The following is a 20,660-nucleotide window of genomic DNA, read 5'->3' as shown; positions in this document are numbered from 1 at the left end:
CGTAGTTTTTGAATATTGATGACCTGACATTAGGTTACATCCAACGAACCCAAATTGTACTCTCCATTACCTTAATGTGTCATCTTTTGAAATAATTGGGCTCATTAAAATTCCAATGGGACGTCCAAAATAATAATGACATCAATCAAATTTAATATAAAATTTAATATATTAACCAGCTCAAGCTAAAGTGTGAATGATAACCCATTATTGGAATTAATGCTCATCGCTTCATACGTGCCGTTATGTAAAAATGTACAAAGAATGACGTTGAAAAAGACAATAATTAGCAACGACTTATATTAATAAAGAAAACGCTTAGAATTTTGCGATACATAACAGCCGTCTGTATTAATAACCAGTGTACTCATACAGCCTCATTAAAATTAAACATTCATACGTAGATCACCTAATTAATTTGATGAGGTCACTGTCCATCTTTAACGATTTTGATGCATGGTGCATTTTTTATTAAAGGTCCAAGATGTTATATATAGCTTGGTTGCTTTTGACCTGGAGGCGAACTTTCTTCCAGACACCCAAATCTGACTGAAGCAACTTCATTCCACTTTGTGGCTGCTCGAACAAATAAGTGAGTGTGAGTGTCAGAGCCGTTGCTATTGCAACTCATGGATTGATGAGTTGATTTTTAAAATAAAATTTAATAGAATGCAAAATTAGTCGTGACTCTTTGTCAAATTATACCGAATGCTAATGCTTCACTATCAGTTCCATTTCAAATTTCAACTCGATGTATATATTTAATCTGGATTAAAGGCAAACAACCTTGACAATTGTTCGATCCTGTGACCTCCTAAGGACTCTTTTTTTCGTTGAATTACCTTCTAATAGAATATCGACTTTTGATATAAATTTGCCGTATACCAGTCAATATCATCATAACGGGATATAATCTTGACAATGCAGTTGCGTCTCCGGCAATACAATGCATAATAAAAGTTGAGAAAATGTTTACTCCTGGGGTTATTGGATATTAGTTTTCCGATGTAATTGGCCCACACGACTAATAACGTGATCCACTTTTTAAACATGTATTTTGGCAGAGCTACTTAATCAATGTTCTTTTTGTGTCCAAACTAGTCCGATACTTCGACACCGCCACTCGGGCTGTGAAAGAAAGCCGTGAATGGCAGCAAGGAATACAGATAATTCATTCTAATTTTCCTTACTGATATATGTTTATAAGGTACGCGATGGGGCAGAGGATAAAAACATGTATATTTCTGCTTTGTTTGTTGTCCATTCAGTTGAATGGAGGAAATTCATACAGCTGGGGATATTTTAAAAGTTCCAACGGATCAAGACTTTCAAATGGAGTTTTCAGCGGCGCACAACCAACGACGTACAGCGTACGCGACAAAGCGCATTGCACTGTTCTCTGTCTTCATCTCGGCTCAGCGACCTGTACATCTGTCAACTACCATAGCAGTAGTAAAACGTGTGAGATTAATGACAGAACAAAATACGATGACGCTGGGACAGTACCTGTAGCGGATGAAGACTGGGAGCATCTGGATGCCGACCTAGGTAAACTGCTTTTTATTTGTGTCTCACTTGCGACTTGATGAATCTTTTACTTTGTTTGGACGGTCTTAGCCGGTACTTAAGTGTGTCTCCGTTTATGTATGGTCGTTTTTAACATGCATGACAATGGGAAAAGTGTTGGGAAAAATATAAAACCCACTTAAAAAAAAACGAATGGAGACAAGTGATTAATAAGAACAAATTTAAACCAGTGTAAAGTCACGGTAGAGCCCGTGTCCATTTTACTATGTCATACAGTTCACTTACGTACTAAAATGTCCATTACTGGAATGCATGGCAAATGTGAAAAATACCGATTTAATGCGTTTCTAAAATTGCACTTGACGAATAAATATTTTGGTTTTTCATTGAAATATGGTTTTGAGAAATCTTTCCAATATCGTGTCAATCTCAAGGTATCTCATCCGGGATTTTCCCTTCAAATAGAATATCAAATGAAAAAAATGCTCTTATTACAAATCATTGATCGACTCCTGATCTTGGATTTTACTTTTACATCATTTTTGAAAAATGAGTTCTTAATGTTTTCTAAAGGTTGAGACCATGATATCTTCCAGTAAGTTTCGGAAGAAACTATCGACATCAGAGAATTTCATTTTAGGTGTTTCCTTGTTTTTATGCTCTGAATAGAGAAAGAGAAATAGTTTTTGCAGGATACGCAGATAATCAAACCATGAGCTTTGAGACAATTTCAAAAGTGGAGTGGTCCTTTATTTACTTTGTTGTGATATGGGCTCATGACAGACGCGTTTCAGTGATTCTTGCAATATTTGTCAAAATGCTCACCATAGCGTGGTCAATTGTTTGCACATCCCTCTTTATTTCCACAAAGAAAGAAAATACTTTACAGCTTCGAAAATTTTTGTATATGGCTGGCATGTTTTGTGTGAAACATAGGTGAGCATTAGAACATGAATCGATTACTACCAATTGCGCTACAACATGGTTAGCTTTACACATATTCTAACCGGGTTATACGTAGCTTAACCTGTAGTACTACAATGTAACAACATTTCTGCAATATTGGTTCCTCTTGCCGTAAAGGAAGGCTACCTATGCTTTAGCCTCATGTATAGATGTGCACGTAAAAGCATACTTTTTTACGTCAGAGGTGTTATAGTGAGACGGCGAGTTGGAGCTTTCAGACATTTTCACCAACTAATTTTTCATACAAATCCAAGTGAATGTATTGTCTGTCTTTTTCAAATCGATCACCGTTTACTTGGTTTTCGTTTCATTGTCTTTTTGTGTGATTCCCACAATTTTACGTTCTGATTTGTCATTCCAGCATTCAATATTACCTCTTTTGTTTTCAATTAAAAAGGCTACGTTCTACTTATCATGTCTTCATTTTCTGAAAAGTTACGAAATACTACACAATCTCAATTCAGACATCAAAAGACTTTTTATGAAAATGTCCTCCACTTAAAGTTCCCGATCTCGACATAGCCTCCTGAAAAAATCTTGTGGCTGGTTACATTACTGGATATTTACACAATACTTAATTACCTAATTAGAAATGGTCCAAAATATAGAGTTAAAGTGCAGGGATGGGCCGAACAATGGTAAGACGGATTTCCATTTTCTATTTAGGTATGATATCTTTAAAAACAACTTAACAACTCTTTACAAAGGGTCGGAAACACAAACCCTCTGTGAAGTGAGGGCTGTTTGCGTTATACATTCATCAGCCCATAACCGTATGTGGTCTTACCTACATGTACATGTGCCCATTTAAATGTCACTTTTAGCAATTTGATAATACTGTAGCGCTTGGCGTGAAATCAATACAAACATGCTGAAGAGCGATATAAATAGTTAGAATGGATCGGGAATACGAACTTTTGAAAAAATATACCATGTGTTATTTGTGTAATTGTGCCATCGATTTTTTCTAACAGTGTTCCTTTACCCGGTAAGTATCGCTTTCAAGAAGATTAACATCACCATACCATTATTTTTACAACGTGCTCTGTACGATTGAAAATCGATGTATAAAAAATTCGAGAACACGACAGTCTTTTGTGCCTCTCATTCCGGCCAAGCAATGCTGCTTTCATTCAAAGAAGACCCTTTTTCGATTGCAGGTCGGTTAATTGTAAAAGATACGTCAGGTAATCGCATTTACTTACGGAAAAGCAATAGACGAAGAAATGGCTTTGTTAAGCAAATGTTTTCCCCGAGAGGTACGGACGTGTATACATGTAGCTTACAACTTTTTAGTGAAGAAGAAGGGTGCCTTATTGGGCGAAAAAGCTAGCTGGAAATATCCCCATTTAGCTCGACAGAGTTTTAAAAGTTCCTTTTTGTTCTAGGGCCTCCACAATATCCAAGTTTTGTCTACGTGAACGAAAACCAAACCACATCTCTAGAAATCACGTGGATGTCCGGCTTCAATGGCGGGTTCACTCAAACCTTCACTTTAGAGGTAACGCCCCTAGGTGTTGATGACGTCACCAATACCACCGTGCTCAGCTTAGAGGACCCTGGGTACCTTAAGACCAGGACTAACCTCATCACTGGGTTACAAGAAGGGGCGAGCTATACCGTACGACTGACCACCGAAACTAACAGACCTGTTGGTATTAGGAGCAGGAACATATCGAGGGCAGCCACCACCTTTACCAGAGGTAGGACAAATTTTACATCTTGTGTTAATGACTTTCATTGTTTATATTCTCTTATTTCATTTTTTGTGCTACACTTTGAAGATACATTAATAACGTGTGAAGCCTTCGATTAGCAAGAGATGAAGGGAAGCATAGCCTTTTATGCCATAAGCATAGATTGTCATCACTGCGGTATAATCCAAATGCTCAGTATTTGAGGATTTTACAGGAGCCCATACTTGCAACAGACTGAAGGAAGAGGGCTTAAGTAGCGGGAGCCATGATATCGATGTAGATGGTCCTGGTGGAATGGATCCCTTTCAGGTGGAGTGTGACATGACCTTTGACCCCCCATTGACCATTGTCCACCATGATATAGAAGGTCGAAGCAGTCAACTTGGGCCTGGTCAGGGAGGGTATACTTACAGAGATCTGACGTATTCTACTGCTTCTATAGACCAGATGACTGCATTATTGAATATGTCCGGCCATTGTCACCAATACAGACAAATAGAGTGTCACGGACTAGGAAGTAAGCACGATAATTTGGCTTTTGGAATTTTTATCGTGTGCGTAATTGTAGCAACAATGTTGTCATAAATAGTATTAAATTATTTTTTACTATGAATATGAATTCAAACTTGAACGTTTCCTTTCAGGTGTTTATATCAGATATGATTACGATAAATATTAATTCTGTTGTAGACCCTGGGACAAACACTGATCATAGTGATCGTACTGGAGTATACAGTTATTGGGGTGCTTACTTCCCTGGAGGATCCCCTGTTTCAAGGTGTCTGTGTGGGAAATATTCCGCCTGTGAAAACGGAAGAAGTAAGAGTACAAAACAAATAGCAATTTATAAATATTTGCCATGTCCGTTCATGGCATCCATCTCCAAGTGTGAGGACCACGTAGTCCAAAGCAAACATAAATCTTATACTCTTAGTGGAATTTAAAGATGTAATTTATCTTAATTAACCAATTCAGTTTAAAGACCCATTGTTTCTTTAATGTAAATATATATTCTATATAAAATGGGCGCCGTCGGGCATGACTTTTCGAACTTTGTGTCTTGCACTGTTTATCACATAGAACATCTGAACATCCAACATGGCGGAGCGAGTTGACTAGGAGGTCAATTCACTTACCCCACGTGACTTCCGTTCGAGTAATCAGTGAGCGTCAAAATTCGTGATCATGTTTAAAATGATATTTGTTGCCTGGTGTTTGCTGACATGCATAACATTATCCGTGATATCGACACTAGCCCTTATGTGAGTAATTAAAAAAATATCCAGAGTAATTGAATCTTTTTCACATGAAATTCTTATGCTTAAATAGTAAGCGCGTTTGATTTACTAGATGTGTTTTTCTGGATACTTTTGAAATATCAAGTACCTTTTTTTCTAATAGAAAATTGGGCTCATGTAAGTATGCTTCCTAATAGATAAAAAAAATAAACGCAAATGAATATTTTTGTAACAGGCGATTGCAGTTGTGTCCAGAACGATGCCGTGTGGAGGAAGGATTCTGGTTACCTTCAGGAAAAGAATATTCTTCCCATTGTGCAGACCAGAATAAACGATATTGATGGCGGTAATGAAATGGGTTTTGAAACACTGGGACCATTGATTTGTACCTCCTGGGTGGAAAGTGAGTTTTTAAAGGTTTTTTGTTTGCAAATGACATCACATCACAACAGCAAGCCGTTAAACATTTACCCCGTTCACACTACAGTCATTTATTCGGATAAATAGCGAATTAGGTCCCGATTCGAATAACTGTAGTAGTCTGAACGCGTGAGGATTTTTGTAAAGCGGATTTTTCAAAATCCTGCTAGCGAGGTGAATTTTCTTCAGCGATTCGAATAACTTACCAGAATGGACACCTGTACAGATCTTACTGCGCATGTTTGCAAATAAGTGCTGGTATCTATGAATGCTTGTTTATTACTTTAGCGATTGCACCAAATATTTTTGGAGATCACCACTCACTACAACAGGAGGAAACAAACTTATTTTGCCATCTTATGCTCCCCAAGAATGCTTGAATGTCTTTTGAGTTACATTTGCCGTCACACATTTTTTTGTTGGTAGTTTGAGTTTTCCTGTGCGGCGCATGCGCGAGTGTTCAGAACAGGAAGTTAAAACCTGAAATTTTCAACGTGGGATTCGGTTTCGCTTCGCGAGTGTGAACGCAATACCGAATCAAATTCTTCACGAAAAATTCGAATTATAGAAATGCGGATTTTTGCAACTGTAGTGTGAATGGGGTAATTATAGTGTTTTCAAAGCCAGAGTGTGTCATATGCAAAGTATACGAAAAAGCGACAGTTGTGGATGAACGCCAGATGGCGACTATCTGACACACAATAATGAGATAAGACAATAGAACCATAATGTAGATTGTTAAGAAACAATTTTATTTTGTCATTCGTTTCTTTTTGTATTTCTTTTTCACGATATTACAATCTAAATTCTCATAAATGATTTCCAATTTCTAACTTTATGTAATTTTTCAAGGTGTAGAGCGTCCTCTGGGGATGCAAAGTAACTTCATACCCAGTTCATCTCTCTCGGCTTCAACAACACACGGCGATTGCCCCATCAATTATGGACGACTGGGTAGTTCTAATGGGTGGTGTGGTGGCACCATGGACACAAACCAATGGTATCAAATAGACCTGGGAAAGACGATGAATATTACCAAAGTTGCAACAACGGTATGACAGAAGCTTGAGAGTAAACAATCCTCTCATTCAGGTGCCATCACTGATGCGGTGTTTGGCGAACGGTGAAGTTTCGCTAAAGGTTTCCTCTTTTTCGTCGTTGAGGAAAAGTGTCTTGGGCAATCAGTATATTTAAAAAATGGCCAACAGTCATTTTTCGTCTGTAGCCAAAGAACCAAGTATTTTAAATGCATAGTATATAAATGGTTTTTGACCGAAGCCTTTCAATGGACAAAAAATAAAGGAAATAAATACTGAACCAAGTCACCCAATCTTCAATTAGTAGACACATCAACTTGAAATAAGTCATTTGTCTCCCTTTCATGTTTTCCTCTCTCCCTTGTCATTATTCTTACTTTTTAAATTCGAAGAGTAATTTAATGAGGCACAATGTCTAGTAAAGCTTGCTTGTAAAATACCGTGTTGAAGAAATAGAGGACTGCATTGCGCCCATTGTCATTTATCAGCAGGTCTGATGATAAAAGAGTCTAGAGAAATGTGTAGATACTTCGGGACTTCATCTGTCCAGATCTTTATTCTGGCACGTGGTGTTCTTTTTCAGGGGCGTAATGCAATAAGTCAGCATGTGAAGTCGTACAAGTTGCTGTTCTCAGGTGACGGTTCCAATTTTGAATGTTACACAAAGGCAGATGGCTCGTGCAAGGTAAAGACTTACTTTATACAGAATGCTCCAATGGAGACTTAATACGGGGAAATTATCTTCTGGTAAAATGTTTGTATTTATAATTAGAGCATATATATATATATATATATATATATATATATATATATATATATATATATATATACGTGTGTCAGAATTATGTCCAAGCAGGTATTAGGAATCTTAAAAAGACGACCCCCCCCCCCCGGACATTTCCCAGGAGAACCCCCTACCCCTTTCTGGACAACCCCCACAATGAAATAATGACATCGAGAACGGATGATGTGGCACTGAGAGAATTTTTTAAATTTAAATTCTTTTAAACAAAGTGCATCTCAAGGTAGATTTGTTGTTAAATCTCATTCACACAGTTATCCCTTTCAGAAACGGTCACTTTTAATTGTTTCACCACTACCTCCTGGCATTAAATTAACCACTACTTTCTAAACACGATTTCTCCTTATTATGGCGATTTTTTTTTTTGGGGGGGGGTAACTTATTACTGGCATATACCAAAGGACTTTGCTCATCAAATCTAGGAGTCATTTTAACTGTTAGCAGTACCAGGAAGCAGATAATACCAATTAGATAACACCAATAGTAGCAACTTGGTTTATATTTATTTATCGTGAAGTTACCACTATGGTAATGGTTTAGAGTAGTTATTGCCCGTACACGCGCGGGAGTAAAAATTATATTTGGCACTGGTAATTATAAACCCAATTTTAATAATTATCATAATCAATAAATGAACTGTAGTAACATGTCTCTGGTTTTAGATATTCCAAGCCAACTGGGATAGCAGTACCATCCGTAGTAACTATATAAAACCTGCCGCCGTGGGCCGATATATACGGTTCAATCCGCAAACATGGGGCGGCCACATGAGTGCTAGGTTTGAAGTATACGGATTTGAGCCAGGTAACTTGGAATTCTGTAAATACGCTTTTATGTAACTTTTACGTTCTAGATATAATGACCGTTTACATAACTTTTCACGTTTGTTACTTATTTCTGTCTTTCAATGAAAAAGGTTTACATTTCGTTATTCTACTCATTTCTTGGGTTCTTTTAATACAAAGAGAGGTATAGAAATATGGACTGATCCAGTTTTAGGGGCTTAAGTGTAGTTACGATACAGTCAATAGCTAGGGTATGTACGAGTAATATAGGGCGACGAAAGCTAAGATATGTATTTACTCCGATCCATCTGGAAAGATATAGAGAACTGAGCCGGTCGATGCGAAAAGAGAAAAGAGACCTTAAACTGGCAAAGTTATCGGAAAGTTCCCCTCCAAATCGAATTTTCCTTGAAGAAAAGAGAAAATTTCCCCCTAATCACGCTCCATTATTCGACCTATCACTGCACTTGGATTCGATGTTTTACACGTGTACCATTTCTAATTGAATAATTGTAGTTCTAAATAACTGGTCAGTCATTATGAACGACATGCATCCTTTAGATAAGCTACTTTCATTTGAGGGTTTCTGTAGTTTTGAAGGTCGGCACTGGGTAAGATACGCAGCTTTTCAAGATATGTCGTCTTCTTCATGTGCCATCACCGATTCGGTGTTTGTCGAACGATGATATTCTGCCAAAGGATTCTATTTCTCGCACATGACCAAAGGTGTCTTGTTGGTAATTCAAAATTGTCAAGAAAGGACTTTCGATGTCTGCCTCGGGCACTTTTGCCAGGTATTCTTCCGCCAAGTAAGATCTTCTAATCCCTCTTTTTGATGCAATGTCCCAAGAACTTCAGTTGTCTTTTTTTTTTATCAATCTGTTTAAGGACCTCTTCATTTGTAACATGCTCAATGTAGGAGATTCGGAGCATTCGCCTGTAGAACCACATTTCAGCTGCTTCAATGTTACGTTGAGCTTCTGCCGTCAAAGTCCAAGACTCACAGCCATACAGAAGAATAGACCAGGCGTAGGAGGCGGATCTTTATCTTTAAGGACAGCCCACGATCTTTGACGATTGGGCCGAGACGGGTGAATGCATTTTTCGCTTGGTCAATTTTTCTTTGGATTTCTGTCTTGCAACAGGCGTTGGATGTCACAGGTGCTCCGAGATAGTTGAATGAGGACACCTGGTCGATGGGAGTGTTCCCATGAAGCAATCTGCAACGTGGTGTGGCCTCTGACTTTGAAACCACCATGTTTTTTTTTACTGTTGACATGTAGTCCAAGCTTTGTGCTGGAGGCATCAAAGAGATTTTGGAGATCCTCCTTCGATGTAGCTAAAAGAACTGTATCATCGGCATAGCGGAGATTGTTTATCCTGACACCATTGATTGTGATTCCTAAAGGACGATCCTCCAAATCTCTCAAGATCATTTCAGAGTATAAGTTAAAATGTCTGGAGACATGACACACCCCTGACGCACTCCTCTTTTGATGGGAAACCAGTTGGTCATGCCTTCAGGAAGGCGGACTGCTGCAAACTTAACCCAGTAGACTGTTCTTATAACCCGCATGTCTTTGTCATCTATTTGAATTTTTGCAAGCATCTTGAAGAGCTCCTCATGTCGGATCTTGTCAAAGGCTTTTTGATAGTCGATGAAGACCATGTAAAGGTCTTGTTGATGTTGTAAGGTTCTATCGCTGAGCATTCTGAAAACACATATGGCATCTCTGGTATATTCAAGATATGTAGTCATATAAAATATGACTTTGGGATCTTTTAAACATGTAAAGTGATTTAACTCTTTATGCTCTGCTGTATTTTAATGTTAATGCTAATTCAAAAATAATCAAGTTTTTATTATTCAGGGTATACAAATACCAGCCAGATAAATGAGGGTAGTTCCGTCTCTCTGTCCTGTCCTACTGGGACCTGGATAGACATTCTGGATGCGTTCTACGGACTGGAGAGTATTGGTTGCAGGGCAGATCAGAGAGCTACTATAAAAGCCGTCAAGAACCTGTGTCAGCAGCGCACTAGCTGTACAGTCAGTTCAAGTAATGGAGTATTTGGTGATCCGTGCGGGGGGCAAGAAAAATACTTGTGGATAACTCACAAATGTGTATGTAAGTACATGTGTATGATGGAAAGGTTTGACATCCATCTTTATTTGCTTAATATCTTTTCAAGATATTGATATGTTATGAAAATATTCCCCTTTGAACTGTTAGACTCAAGGTCAGCAGCGGATTTAGAGGGGAAGGGTGTCAGGGGGTTCCTGACCCAACCCCCGGGGGCGGGGGGTTGGCTTTGCATCCGCGGACCCCGTCAAATAATCCCCGTAAAATATTATCCTATACGCCTCTTGCAACCTCCTAGGTAAGTCAATTCTTATGATGACTGCATTTTCCTTTTAACGAATGTTTTAATTTATGAAACCCGATTTTCAATATGTTTTAGAATTTTAGATGATATATATAAGGAAAATGCAGTCATCATAAGAATTGACTTACATAGGATATATATATGTGTGTCATTACAAAATATATGAAACCTACGAGTTACGATTTTCCAGCCATTTTGAGCTCCTGCTACGAATACTACAAGTATGGATTTCGGTACAGCGGGTACTTTGAAATCGACCCTGACGGAGCCAACTATGGTGTTGGGCCTTTCATGGTGGAGTGTGACATGACTACATCGCCCCCTGGGAAGACAATTATACACCACAGTAGAGATAACACCGAGTCCAGTCAGATCTCAGTAAGTATTTTGGTCCAACAGGAAGCATGATAAAACAAATAACACATGTAAATGTTTCACCCTTTCTATTTTCACTTGCTTTATTAAAAAAGCGACCCATTTCCATGGTCAATATTGTTACGATCTGGACTATGACGCTTTCAAGACAAGATTCTCACCTACATGCAAATACCAGTAATCCTTTAGCCTTTGAGTACTGGGTCGACCATGTTTCAAGTGATTTATTTTGCTATAGGGCTACGAAGCCTGTGGAAGCTGGAGCCAAGACCTGACTTATTACGGCATAGATGTTGCCAACCAAATGGCGCCGTTTGTAGACACAATGGCCACCTGCTCCCAGTATGCCAAGTTCCGTTGTAACGGAGCGTCCGGTCTGGGAGGTTCCTGCAACAAGGTTCAGGACAGAAGTAAGCACGCAGAAAGTGTGTGTGTGTGTGTGTGTGTGTGTGTGTGTGTGTGTGTGAGTTAGAGAGAGAGAGAGAGAGAGAGAGAGAGAGAGAGAGAGAGAGAGAGAGAGAGAGAGAGTAAAGGAGTGAGTGAGTGAGCGAGTGAGAGAGAAATAAAGAAAGGCCATGGGGTGAAGGAAAGACGAATGGACGAAGGCTACAAACATTCACAAATAGATTTATTTTGAGTACAAAGTAGAATTTGTACAGCTTACTGCTTTTTTACAATGGCAGCATCTCAGCATGTCCCTTTCTCACTGTATGTTTTCATTCCTATAGGTGGCACGGCAATTGCTTATTGGGCCGGCGGTAACAGCGTCAATAAATGTGCATGTGGAATTGCTGGAACCTGTGTTGGTAAGTTCATCACTCCTTGTTGTCTCGTTTTTATTTCTTGGAATCACCTCTCACGCAGAATCCTGGGTTTGTTTTCCTAACAACCCGGCAAACACAGAAAGTTTTAAAACGTTACTTAACTTGACCATAACGTTTTTGGTAATGTAAACGTTATGGTAACGCTATAATAACGTTATGTGTTTGCTGGGAAGCGATGTGAAAGGGTATTCCTATATAAAATATGGATATTTTCTTGTATTGTTTAACACTTTTAAATGTTAATGACTTTTTTAGCGAAAAAATATGCAGGGAATTTAATATAAAGAAAGTAAGGGCTATACATATGTACATCGTTAAATATTTCAGTTTTGCACGGCATTTGCCTTGGGCTTATGTATAAATCTGTATATGCAAATCTGTATATGTATATGCAAAATAAACATCGAGAAAGTGGTTACATATATGAGCGGCCCTCTTGTATTATAATGTTTATTAAACCGACTTTCGCAATATAGAGTTAAGAATAAAACTAAAATCTAAATATTTTGCATATTCTGCTTTTGGTTTTGGAAATAATGTATCAGCATTATGATCGCCGCTTTTTCTTGAATCCATGAGTTACAGTATATACATACTCAGAACGTAATCCAAACTATTTTTTCCGACAGATGGCAGAAGTGATTGCAACTGTAACAAAAACGACAACGTGTGGAGAATAGATGAGGGGTATTTTACTGACAAGTCCTTACTACCTATAAAGAAATTCCTCTCTGGTGACACTGGAGACGCCGGAGAATCTGCCTATTACACTGTTGGTCCATTAGAGTGTGAACCAGGTAAGTCATGACCAAATAGTTTAGCTATTAACTATTGTCTTTTAATATTTTTTCAACGGATTTTTAAAAAATATGGGATATACACTGTCTGCCTTTTCTCATTTCTTTAACCCCCCAATTCTAATATTCTTATTGCTTTTTATAAAATCAACTATATTATAGGCTAAATGGACAAAGACAAAATTGTTTATGGTGAGCTTAGACAGGACATCTAAAACAATGGAATTTTAAAATATGCAGATAAAATATGATAATGCTACGTTTAGTTTTCTTTCGTGAGGTATCACAATATTTCCACATTTGATTATACAGTATATTTTTGGTTTGTATCAGTATTATTTCTCATGAATACGACTAAGAGTTATTGCGAGCCACATGCACGGCTTGTTTCTGCTGCAATTAATGATTTCAAACCGTCCAATTGCTTCTTTTCTATACGGTATGTTCACATGTACCATTATAAGCTGAATGAAGTATGATTATTTTTATTTAGCCTTGCCGTCTTGCACGGAATGGAAACGGTTCAACAGCACTAGCGGCGTCTATTGGGTTGACCCAGATGGCGGTGGAGGTGTAGCTGCTTTCGAGGTGTACTGTGATATGTCAACTACACCACCCACTGTGACTTTCCACCATGATTATGAAGACAGGACGCATGTCAATGGCTTTGATGGTGCTTATTCTTACTCGAAATCGTTGGCGTACAAACGTGAGTAATTAACGCAGTCTAGTTGTGTGTACCACAAGTCAAATCTCATTTATACAAGTATATTCGGTTTAAGGCATTTACACAAATGTCAGTGGATGATAGGGTTTTGTGTCATCCCCACTGCATCAGTCAGAAACGTTTCCACAAAGAAAATGCAACATCAAGCATGTAATTCGTGGTATAGGCCTACATACAATGCACGAAAGGGAGAGAGTTTCATGAGCTTTTAATTCCTTTATAGACTACCATAGCATTGGTTGCTGGACAGATACTAGTACGAGAGCTATTGCCACTCTGGAAGGTGTGGACTCTAACCTGGATGGCGATTACACTACACGAACCAACCCAATCTACAAATGTTACCTAGCGGCCAAGTCTCGCGGCTACACATATTTTGCTCTCCAACATGGCGGCTGGTGCGCTTCTGCTGCTACTGCTGGTGACACCTATGATAAATACGGACCTTCAAGTGCCTGTAACAGCGACGGAGAAGGAGGGAGCTTGGCCAGCGAAGTGTACAAAATTTATGAAGGTTTGTACATATGTATGTGAGCAGTTATGTATATGAGAAAGTGGTCGAATTGATATTTTGAATTGCGCGGGACATTCAAAACTGAAGTTTGTTCCTTCAGAACAATACACGGAATAGATAAAATATTCTTTTTATAATTTTGATTTCCTGTTTTAGATTTTGATCTAGGGGTACTTACCCTGTACCTTTGCTTTTTTATCAACAGAATAATGGAAATCAAATGCTAAATTTCAGCAAGGTTCTAATATATTTCCTTACTTACAGCGAGTGTTGACCAAGTGGCGGCATACGTAGATTACGTTGGATCTGAATGCACACAGTACATAAAATACGAATGCTACCATTCGCTCATTAACGGCTACGGTGGCTGGTACGATCGACATGGACAGAGGGCGCCATTTTGGGGCGGAGGAGATCCAGACGGTACCTCTATCAACTGCGCATGCGCACAAGATGGATCCTGTTCAGTCTCTTCTAATAGTATGTTAAGTTATTTGCCCTATTTGTGAATATACGTATTCAACTTTCGATTGTTATTATACGAGGTCATAATAGGTTTTGAAAATTGGCATACAAAGTCATATGAATTATCTGTTTATAGGCTTATAGTTAATCGTTTGAAATATTCTAATCTCTCTCACTCTTACACGCAAAAGGACGCAGTACAAAGGGGTGTTATATCATGGTTCTTCTATGCTTGGTATAAATCTTGAATATTTTTTACAAATAACGTATATTATTAAGGCTCTTAGAAAAAACATTTTGTCATCATGCGTAGGAGGCAATAATTTTAAAACAATTTTAGCTACTACTAGTACTAGTAGGAGATGTTTAAAGACAAAGGGGGCGTCTGTTTAAGCAAGGATTTATTGGAAACATCACTTAAAATGATGCGTCAAAATGTACACATTGGATTCAGAATGTCTATGATATACAGGTAAATGTCACGGTCTGTGAGTGTGTGTGTGTGTGTGTGTGTGTGAGGTGAAGTAATTCCAGAAACACCATATTATTTTTCTCTGCAGGATGCAACTGCGACCAAAATGACAACGTTTGGCGGTCAGACGAAGGATACATTACGGAGTCAAGTTATCTGCCGATATCCATGATTAAATTTGGAGACACTGGAGGCGGAGAAGAAGGATACCATACTGTTGGGCCCCTCACGTGCCGCGGGTAAACGCCTTGCTGACCACTCGAGGTGATACTGTACATTTCGTTCTAAAAAGAATAAAAAACATCAAGAAAGAGGAAAGACACATGGCGAAAGAGCGCGACAAACATAATAACTTGCTTTTTATGTGTGTTCTTGTTTTTTGGAATATCAATTTGGACATATAGTTCCCAAGATTAGACATTCGCTCTCAGATCTAGGATTTCGTCGAAAAATTGACAGAATTTGAGGTGGATAATTATCAAAATGAACAAACCCTGTTTCATTCCAAACAATATCTTTTGTTGATTTCTTAAACGCTTTTCTGTGAACTTACAGATAAAGTGAATGACTGTAAAGAATTTTCCTGTTCAACAATATTTTTGACATAGAAAGATGATGTGAGGAGCGTATTCCAATTTGCCATGTTTAGCCCGACTTGGACAGAATGCGGTCAATTCAAGCAAGGTAAATGCTGTAGTATGGTGAAAAAAATATCATGTATTTCATTTAATATATTCTTATTTATCTCATCGTCTATTCTTAATTTTGGCCCAGTATTTAGAAAGGTCCTGTCAATTTTGCACTAAGGTTTGATGTTATTAAAAAAGGCTGACTTAAATATAACGTTTAACCTAACATGCATGAACGCGGGACGCTTCTTTACAATCTGATTCAGAATGTATGTAATGTACATGTAGGTATCTTTTTCATTTTTTAAATATTTTGGGTATGGGGAAAATGTATACGTCATATATCTTTAACTTATATGTTTATCTTGATTTAAATTAAGAAGAATAATTCCTACAATGCTGTTTCCCTTTATACATATTGTATTACCACCGGGTCCAACGGCGCTGTCGCGGACAATTATGCTATTCTTTTCGATGTGTATTAATTTTATAGAGCAAACTTTTATTGTAGCATATATATATATATATTGTTTACACATTGATCTCCCATAATTACAGTGTGTGTGACAACATCCCTGTTTTAACTGAAGAACGGAAGTAAACGGCACTGCAGTTTGCGGTTTGCTATGACATTTTCATGAGGGTTGAGTATTGTATATTGTTTACTCTCACTGTTCCCCTTTTAATCGATTTGTTACCTAAGTGTTTCTGCTTCATTATTAAATTCGCCCTACAATTTGAAGTCAACGGCTACGTTTGACATTGATCATTCGCGCAGGTTTTAAGAAGCAAAATTTAAACTAAAATAAAATAAAATAATCAGCGCTCTCTCTCTCTCTCCAAACCTCTCTTCAAACCTAGCATATGGCTATGAAGTACTTAATTTTTTATCTTCAATACCGCGACCTCGGTGAAAGACTAAGAGCGCATTCAGGACAGCAGACTAACAGATCCGCGGATCAAGTATGGCCGACCCACTTCAATGCTTGTTGCGTAATCCCCGCGAGGAATATATTCAGTGTCTAATCGGGAGTGCAACTATATATTGCATTGAATTGTTTATAAATGACTACAAATTGAAAAAAGAGTTTGGCTATTGAAAACAAGACATAATACAAAACAACTCCACGTCACCCAATTTAAAATATATATATATATAATTATTATATTCTATTAAATTGGGTGACGTGGAGTTGTTTTGTATTATGTCTTGTTTTCAATAGCCAAACTCTTTTTTCAATTTGTAGTCATTTATAAACAATTCAATGCAATATATAGTTGCACTCCCGATTAGACACTGAATATATTCCTCGCGGGGATTACGCAACAAGCATTGAAGTGGGTCGGCCATACTTGATCCGCGGATCTGTTAGTCTGCTGTCCTGAATGCGCTCTTAGTCTTTCACCGAGGTCGCGGTATTGAAGATAAAAAATTAAGTACTTCATAGCCATATGCTAGGTTTGAAGAGAGGTTTGGAGAGAGAGAGAGAGCGCTGATTATTTTATTTTAGTTTAGTTTAAATTTTGCTTCTTAAAACCTGCGCGAATGATCAATGTCAAACGTAGCCGTTGACTTCAAATTGTAGGGCGAATTTAATAATGAAGCAGAAACACTTAGGTAACAAATCGATTAAAAGGGGAACAGTGAGAGTAAACAATATACAATACTCAACCCTCATGAAAATGTCATAGCAAACCGCAAACTGCAGTGCCGTTTACTTCCGTTCTTCAGTTAAAACAGGGATGTTGTCACACACACTGTAATTATGGGAGATCAATGTGTAAACAATACCTGATGAGATCATTGAAATATCATCTACTTAATCGATTTCTACCATGCCTGATTACAATACGCGGTTGATAAGAAGCTGGGTGTTTCAATCACCCTTTAACAATTGGTTGCTAATCGATTTAATTCATTTGTCAAAATAGTGGCTACACTTCCTGGCAAATTTTAATTTTGACAGAAAAAGATCTTTGGATAAACATCCCGCATGGAATATTCTTAATCAATTTTATGACTTTGTGTCTGTTACGTGGACATACTAGCCTCTGCAAAAATAATATATTAGCGAGTTTTCGAAAGTGTGTTATTTCCATACTTTTACACGGAGTATGGTCAAACACATTACTTAAAACACCATTGGAGTGCATACGTAAGTTATAATACTGCTGGCAGAAAAGCGTGCAAATTTACTAATTTATAAACGTCGTCCAACATATTAATTATAATTGAAATCGATTATCGCTGGATGCGGTTGGTGAATGTATTGATTCCTCTGTATTGTTCTTCATACACTGAAGATCGGGGTGTATTACATAACATGGTCCTTGAATGGTGAACATTGTGCTGTGCTTGACACATGCGGAAAATATGTGGTCGACCACTGCCACGGCATGCCAGTGAAAACCTCATTGTAGAATAAAAACAGGGTGAAATGGAAGCACTCATACAAATGTACGGAATTGTCTTTTGTTTATGCTTTGTATTTCATCTCACTTGTGGAATTTCATACCATTGGGGATATTTTCAAAGCTCGAGCGGATCAAGACTTTCAAATGGAGTTTTCAGCGGCGCACAACCAACGACGTACAGCGTGCGCGACAAAGCGCATTGCACCGTTCTCTGTCTTCATCTCGGCACAGCGACCTGTACATCTGTCAACTACCATGGCAGTAGTAAAACGTGTGAGATTAATGATAGAACAAAATACGATGACGCTGGCACAGTACCTGTAGCGGATGAAGACTGGGAGCATCTGGATGCGGCCTTAGGTAAGCTGCAATTTTTTCCGTATTTCACGTATTGCAAGGTAAATAATCTATAACTTATAGGTACACTAAACGCTTTTGAAAATGCCCCAAATCCATATTTTTACATTTCATACAAAGCTATGTATCTGCAGAGCTACTTCTCTGTCTCAGTTCAGAGCATGGACATGGTGAAACCCCTCAAATATAAATACTCGCTGTCGATATATTTTTCTTAAATGTAAAGTAAGACACTGCGGTCTACATGTAACCAGACTTTTAGAGAGGAATAATGTAATGTGAAATGGTGTAAAACATCAAATCTCAGTGAAGAGACAGGTCGAGCAACTACACGTGAGTAAGAAAAATACTCTTTTCTCGATGAATTAGGTGTCGCCACATGAATAGGATACCTTTAACTGGAATGCTTCCCTGGAATTATGGGAGTTTCACTACTTTTGGAATATTTTCATCCGTGTATTTTACCAAAATAACCATCAGGATTATCGGTAATTGTCTCATGAAGTCAAATAAATTCCTCAGATGCACTGGGTCATTCACGTCCCCATGTTTCCTTGGAGTATAAAAAACGAAAATCTTATTTTAATATTTTGCAAGGACAGTCGCTTTCATACAAGTACATGGTATAATTCCATCTTTATATAAATATATATGTCTAATAGTTTGGGTCAGGCGCACCCTTGGTGCAGAGCTGAGAAATTTGAACATACACTGTAAAAACAGTGCTTAGCATTTAAATACATACAACACACGTTAGGCACCTATACGCATTTAGAAATATGTGTAAAAGCTAAGCACGTATAGCTTTTCAAGCGTTTCACAGAAGAAAAAGCAAGACACGTTGGCAGTGTTACACGTCTAAAGCTATGTGTTTAGCTTCACCAGCATATGATTCTATAACAAGTCGTTCACAACCTAAGCACATTGGCTAAGCACTTCCCCTGCTAAGCGCGTGAGGCTGCTAAACATATGGAGTTGCTATAGGTGTGGAACTCCTAAACGCGTGGAGCTGCTGAACAACACGTTAAGCTTTTCAAGCTTGTCACAGAAAAAAAAACTTCACAATCCCATGTATACGATCCCATAACAAGTTTATTACAAGACTCAACAATTTGGCTTAACACTTCCCCTTGTAATCTTATGGAGCTGTTGGAGGCGTGGAGCAGCCTGCTCGAACGCGTTGTGTCCTTCCTTGCAGTAACGTGTGATTATTTAAAATAGACCTATTAAGTTATAATCCAAATAACAAATTCACGACGTTATCAGCTGGATACATGATGGTGATGGTATAGAATAACGTTATGGTAACGTTATGGGTGTTTTTAACTCCATGCAAAATGATGCCCCTGCAGTTTTATAAGCGTTTTATAACATTCTGTAAAAACATTATTTAATGTTTTGAAAACCCTTTTTTATAAATAACCAAAACACGTCTTATGCTGTACTAAGATCTAAAATATCCGTTTATTAGATCTTAGTGCTGTATGAGCTACAGTTAGCGGTTAATTCCAAATTGAGGTTGGGGTTAGTAGGCGACTAGAGCGGTGCGATTTGTTAAATATTCGGACTATGGTTACCAAATAACCAGCATGCGATTAAAGCTTCAATAAACCATTATAGTGAATACCCCACCATCATCCTGATGTTCTATTGTTCATTACTTCCGGAAAAAAATAAATAGACACCAATACCGTAACGCATTTCATCAAAATATGAAAAAAATTGTTTTAAAGTAAAAGTGATAGCTGTTTCGTGTCTTTAGTAAACTAGTGAATTTTCCTAACTTGATTTTCAGAAATATATTCCAAGAAACTTCCTCACGAGATCAGCTAACACAAGGATGACTAATAAGTCCCGCTGTACATGTGATAGTGTTAAGTCAACAATGTTGACAGTTCACGGTACCCTGTTATAGATAGAGATAGCTATAGCAGTTAAAGGTGACCGTGACTTCGTGTGTGTGGGTGTGTTTGTGTGAGTAAAATAGTTGAAACCCTTACCATCTAAAAGTTAAGCAAATACACCCTGCATTTAATAGGCGTCAAACGCGTCAAAGCGTGTAACATGTTAAGGAGCTTAACGTGCTTAGGGGCAAAACGCGTCGAAAAAATGAGACAAAACAGGCGCTTAGAAACGTGTTTAAATGCTAAACACTGTTTTTACAGTGTATTTACGCTGAAATGTTTTTTAGTTGAATGTGAGGTGTCACAGAAACTGGGCAGTCA

General features: G+C 38.0%; 1 protein-coding gene across 1 annotated transcript; it reads left to right on the top strand.

The window, feature by feature from the left end:
• Nucleotides 1-1,187: 1,187 nt before the first annotated feature.
• On the top strand, nucleotides 1,188-16,169 carry LOC147763253 (contactin-associated protein-like 2). The gene is made up of 17 exons (XM_087009183.1): nucleotides 1,188-1,548; nucleotides 3,882-4,196; nucleotides 4,405-4,707; nucleotides 4,881-5,009; nucleotides 5,664-5,831; nucleotides 6,701-6,900; nucleotides 7,469-7,570; nucleotides 8,350-8,491; nucleotides 10,344-10,601; nucleotides 11,051-11,238; nucleotides 11,474-11,645; nucleotides 11,964-12,041; nucleotides 12,689-12,856; nucleotides 13,350-13,565; nucleotides 13,807-14,097; nucleotides 14,362-14,577; nucleotides 15,123-16,169. The coding sequence occupies exons 1-17, from the start codon at nucleotides 1,197-1,199 to the stop codon at nucleotides 15,275-15,277; spliced, it is 3,453 nt and encodes a 1,150-aa protein (XP_086865309.1). The 5' UTR covers nucleotides 1,188-1,196; the 3' UTR covers nucleotides 15,278-16,169.
• Nucleotides 16,170-20,660: the final 4,491 nt, after the last annotated feature.

The sequence above is a fragment of the Lingula anatina genome, chromosome 3, assembly GCF_051362555.1.
Source record: "Lingula anatina isolate TDL-2025a chromosome 3, LinAna3.0, whole genome shotgun sequence".
NCBI lineage: Eukaryota > Metazoa > Brachiopoda > Lingulata > Lingulida > Lingulidae > Lingula > Lingula anatina.
The sequence above is the reverse complement of the archived record's forward strand: the minus strand, read 5'-3'. Positions and strand labels throughout refer to the sequence as shown.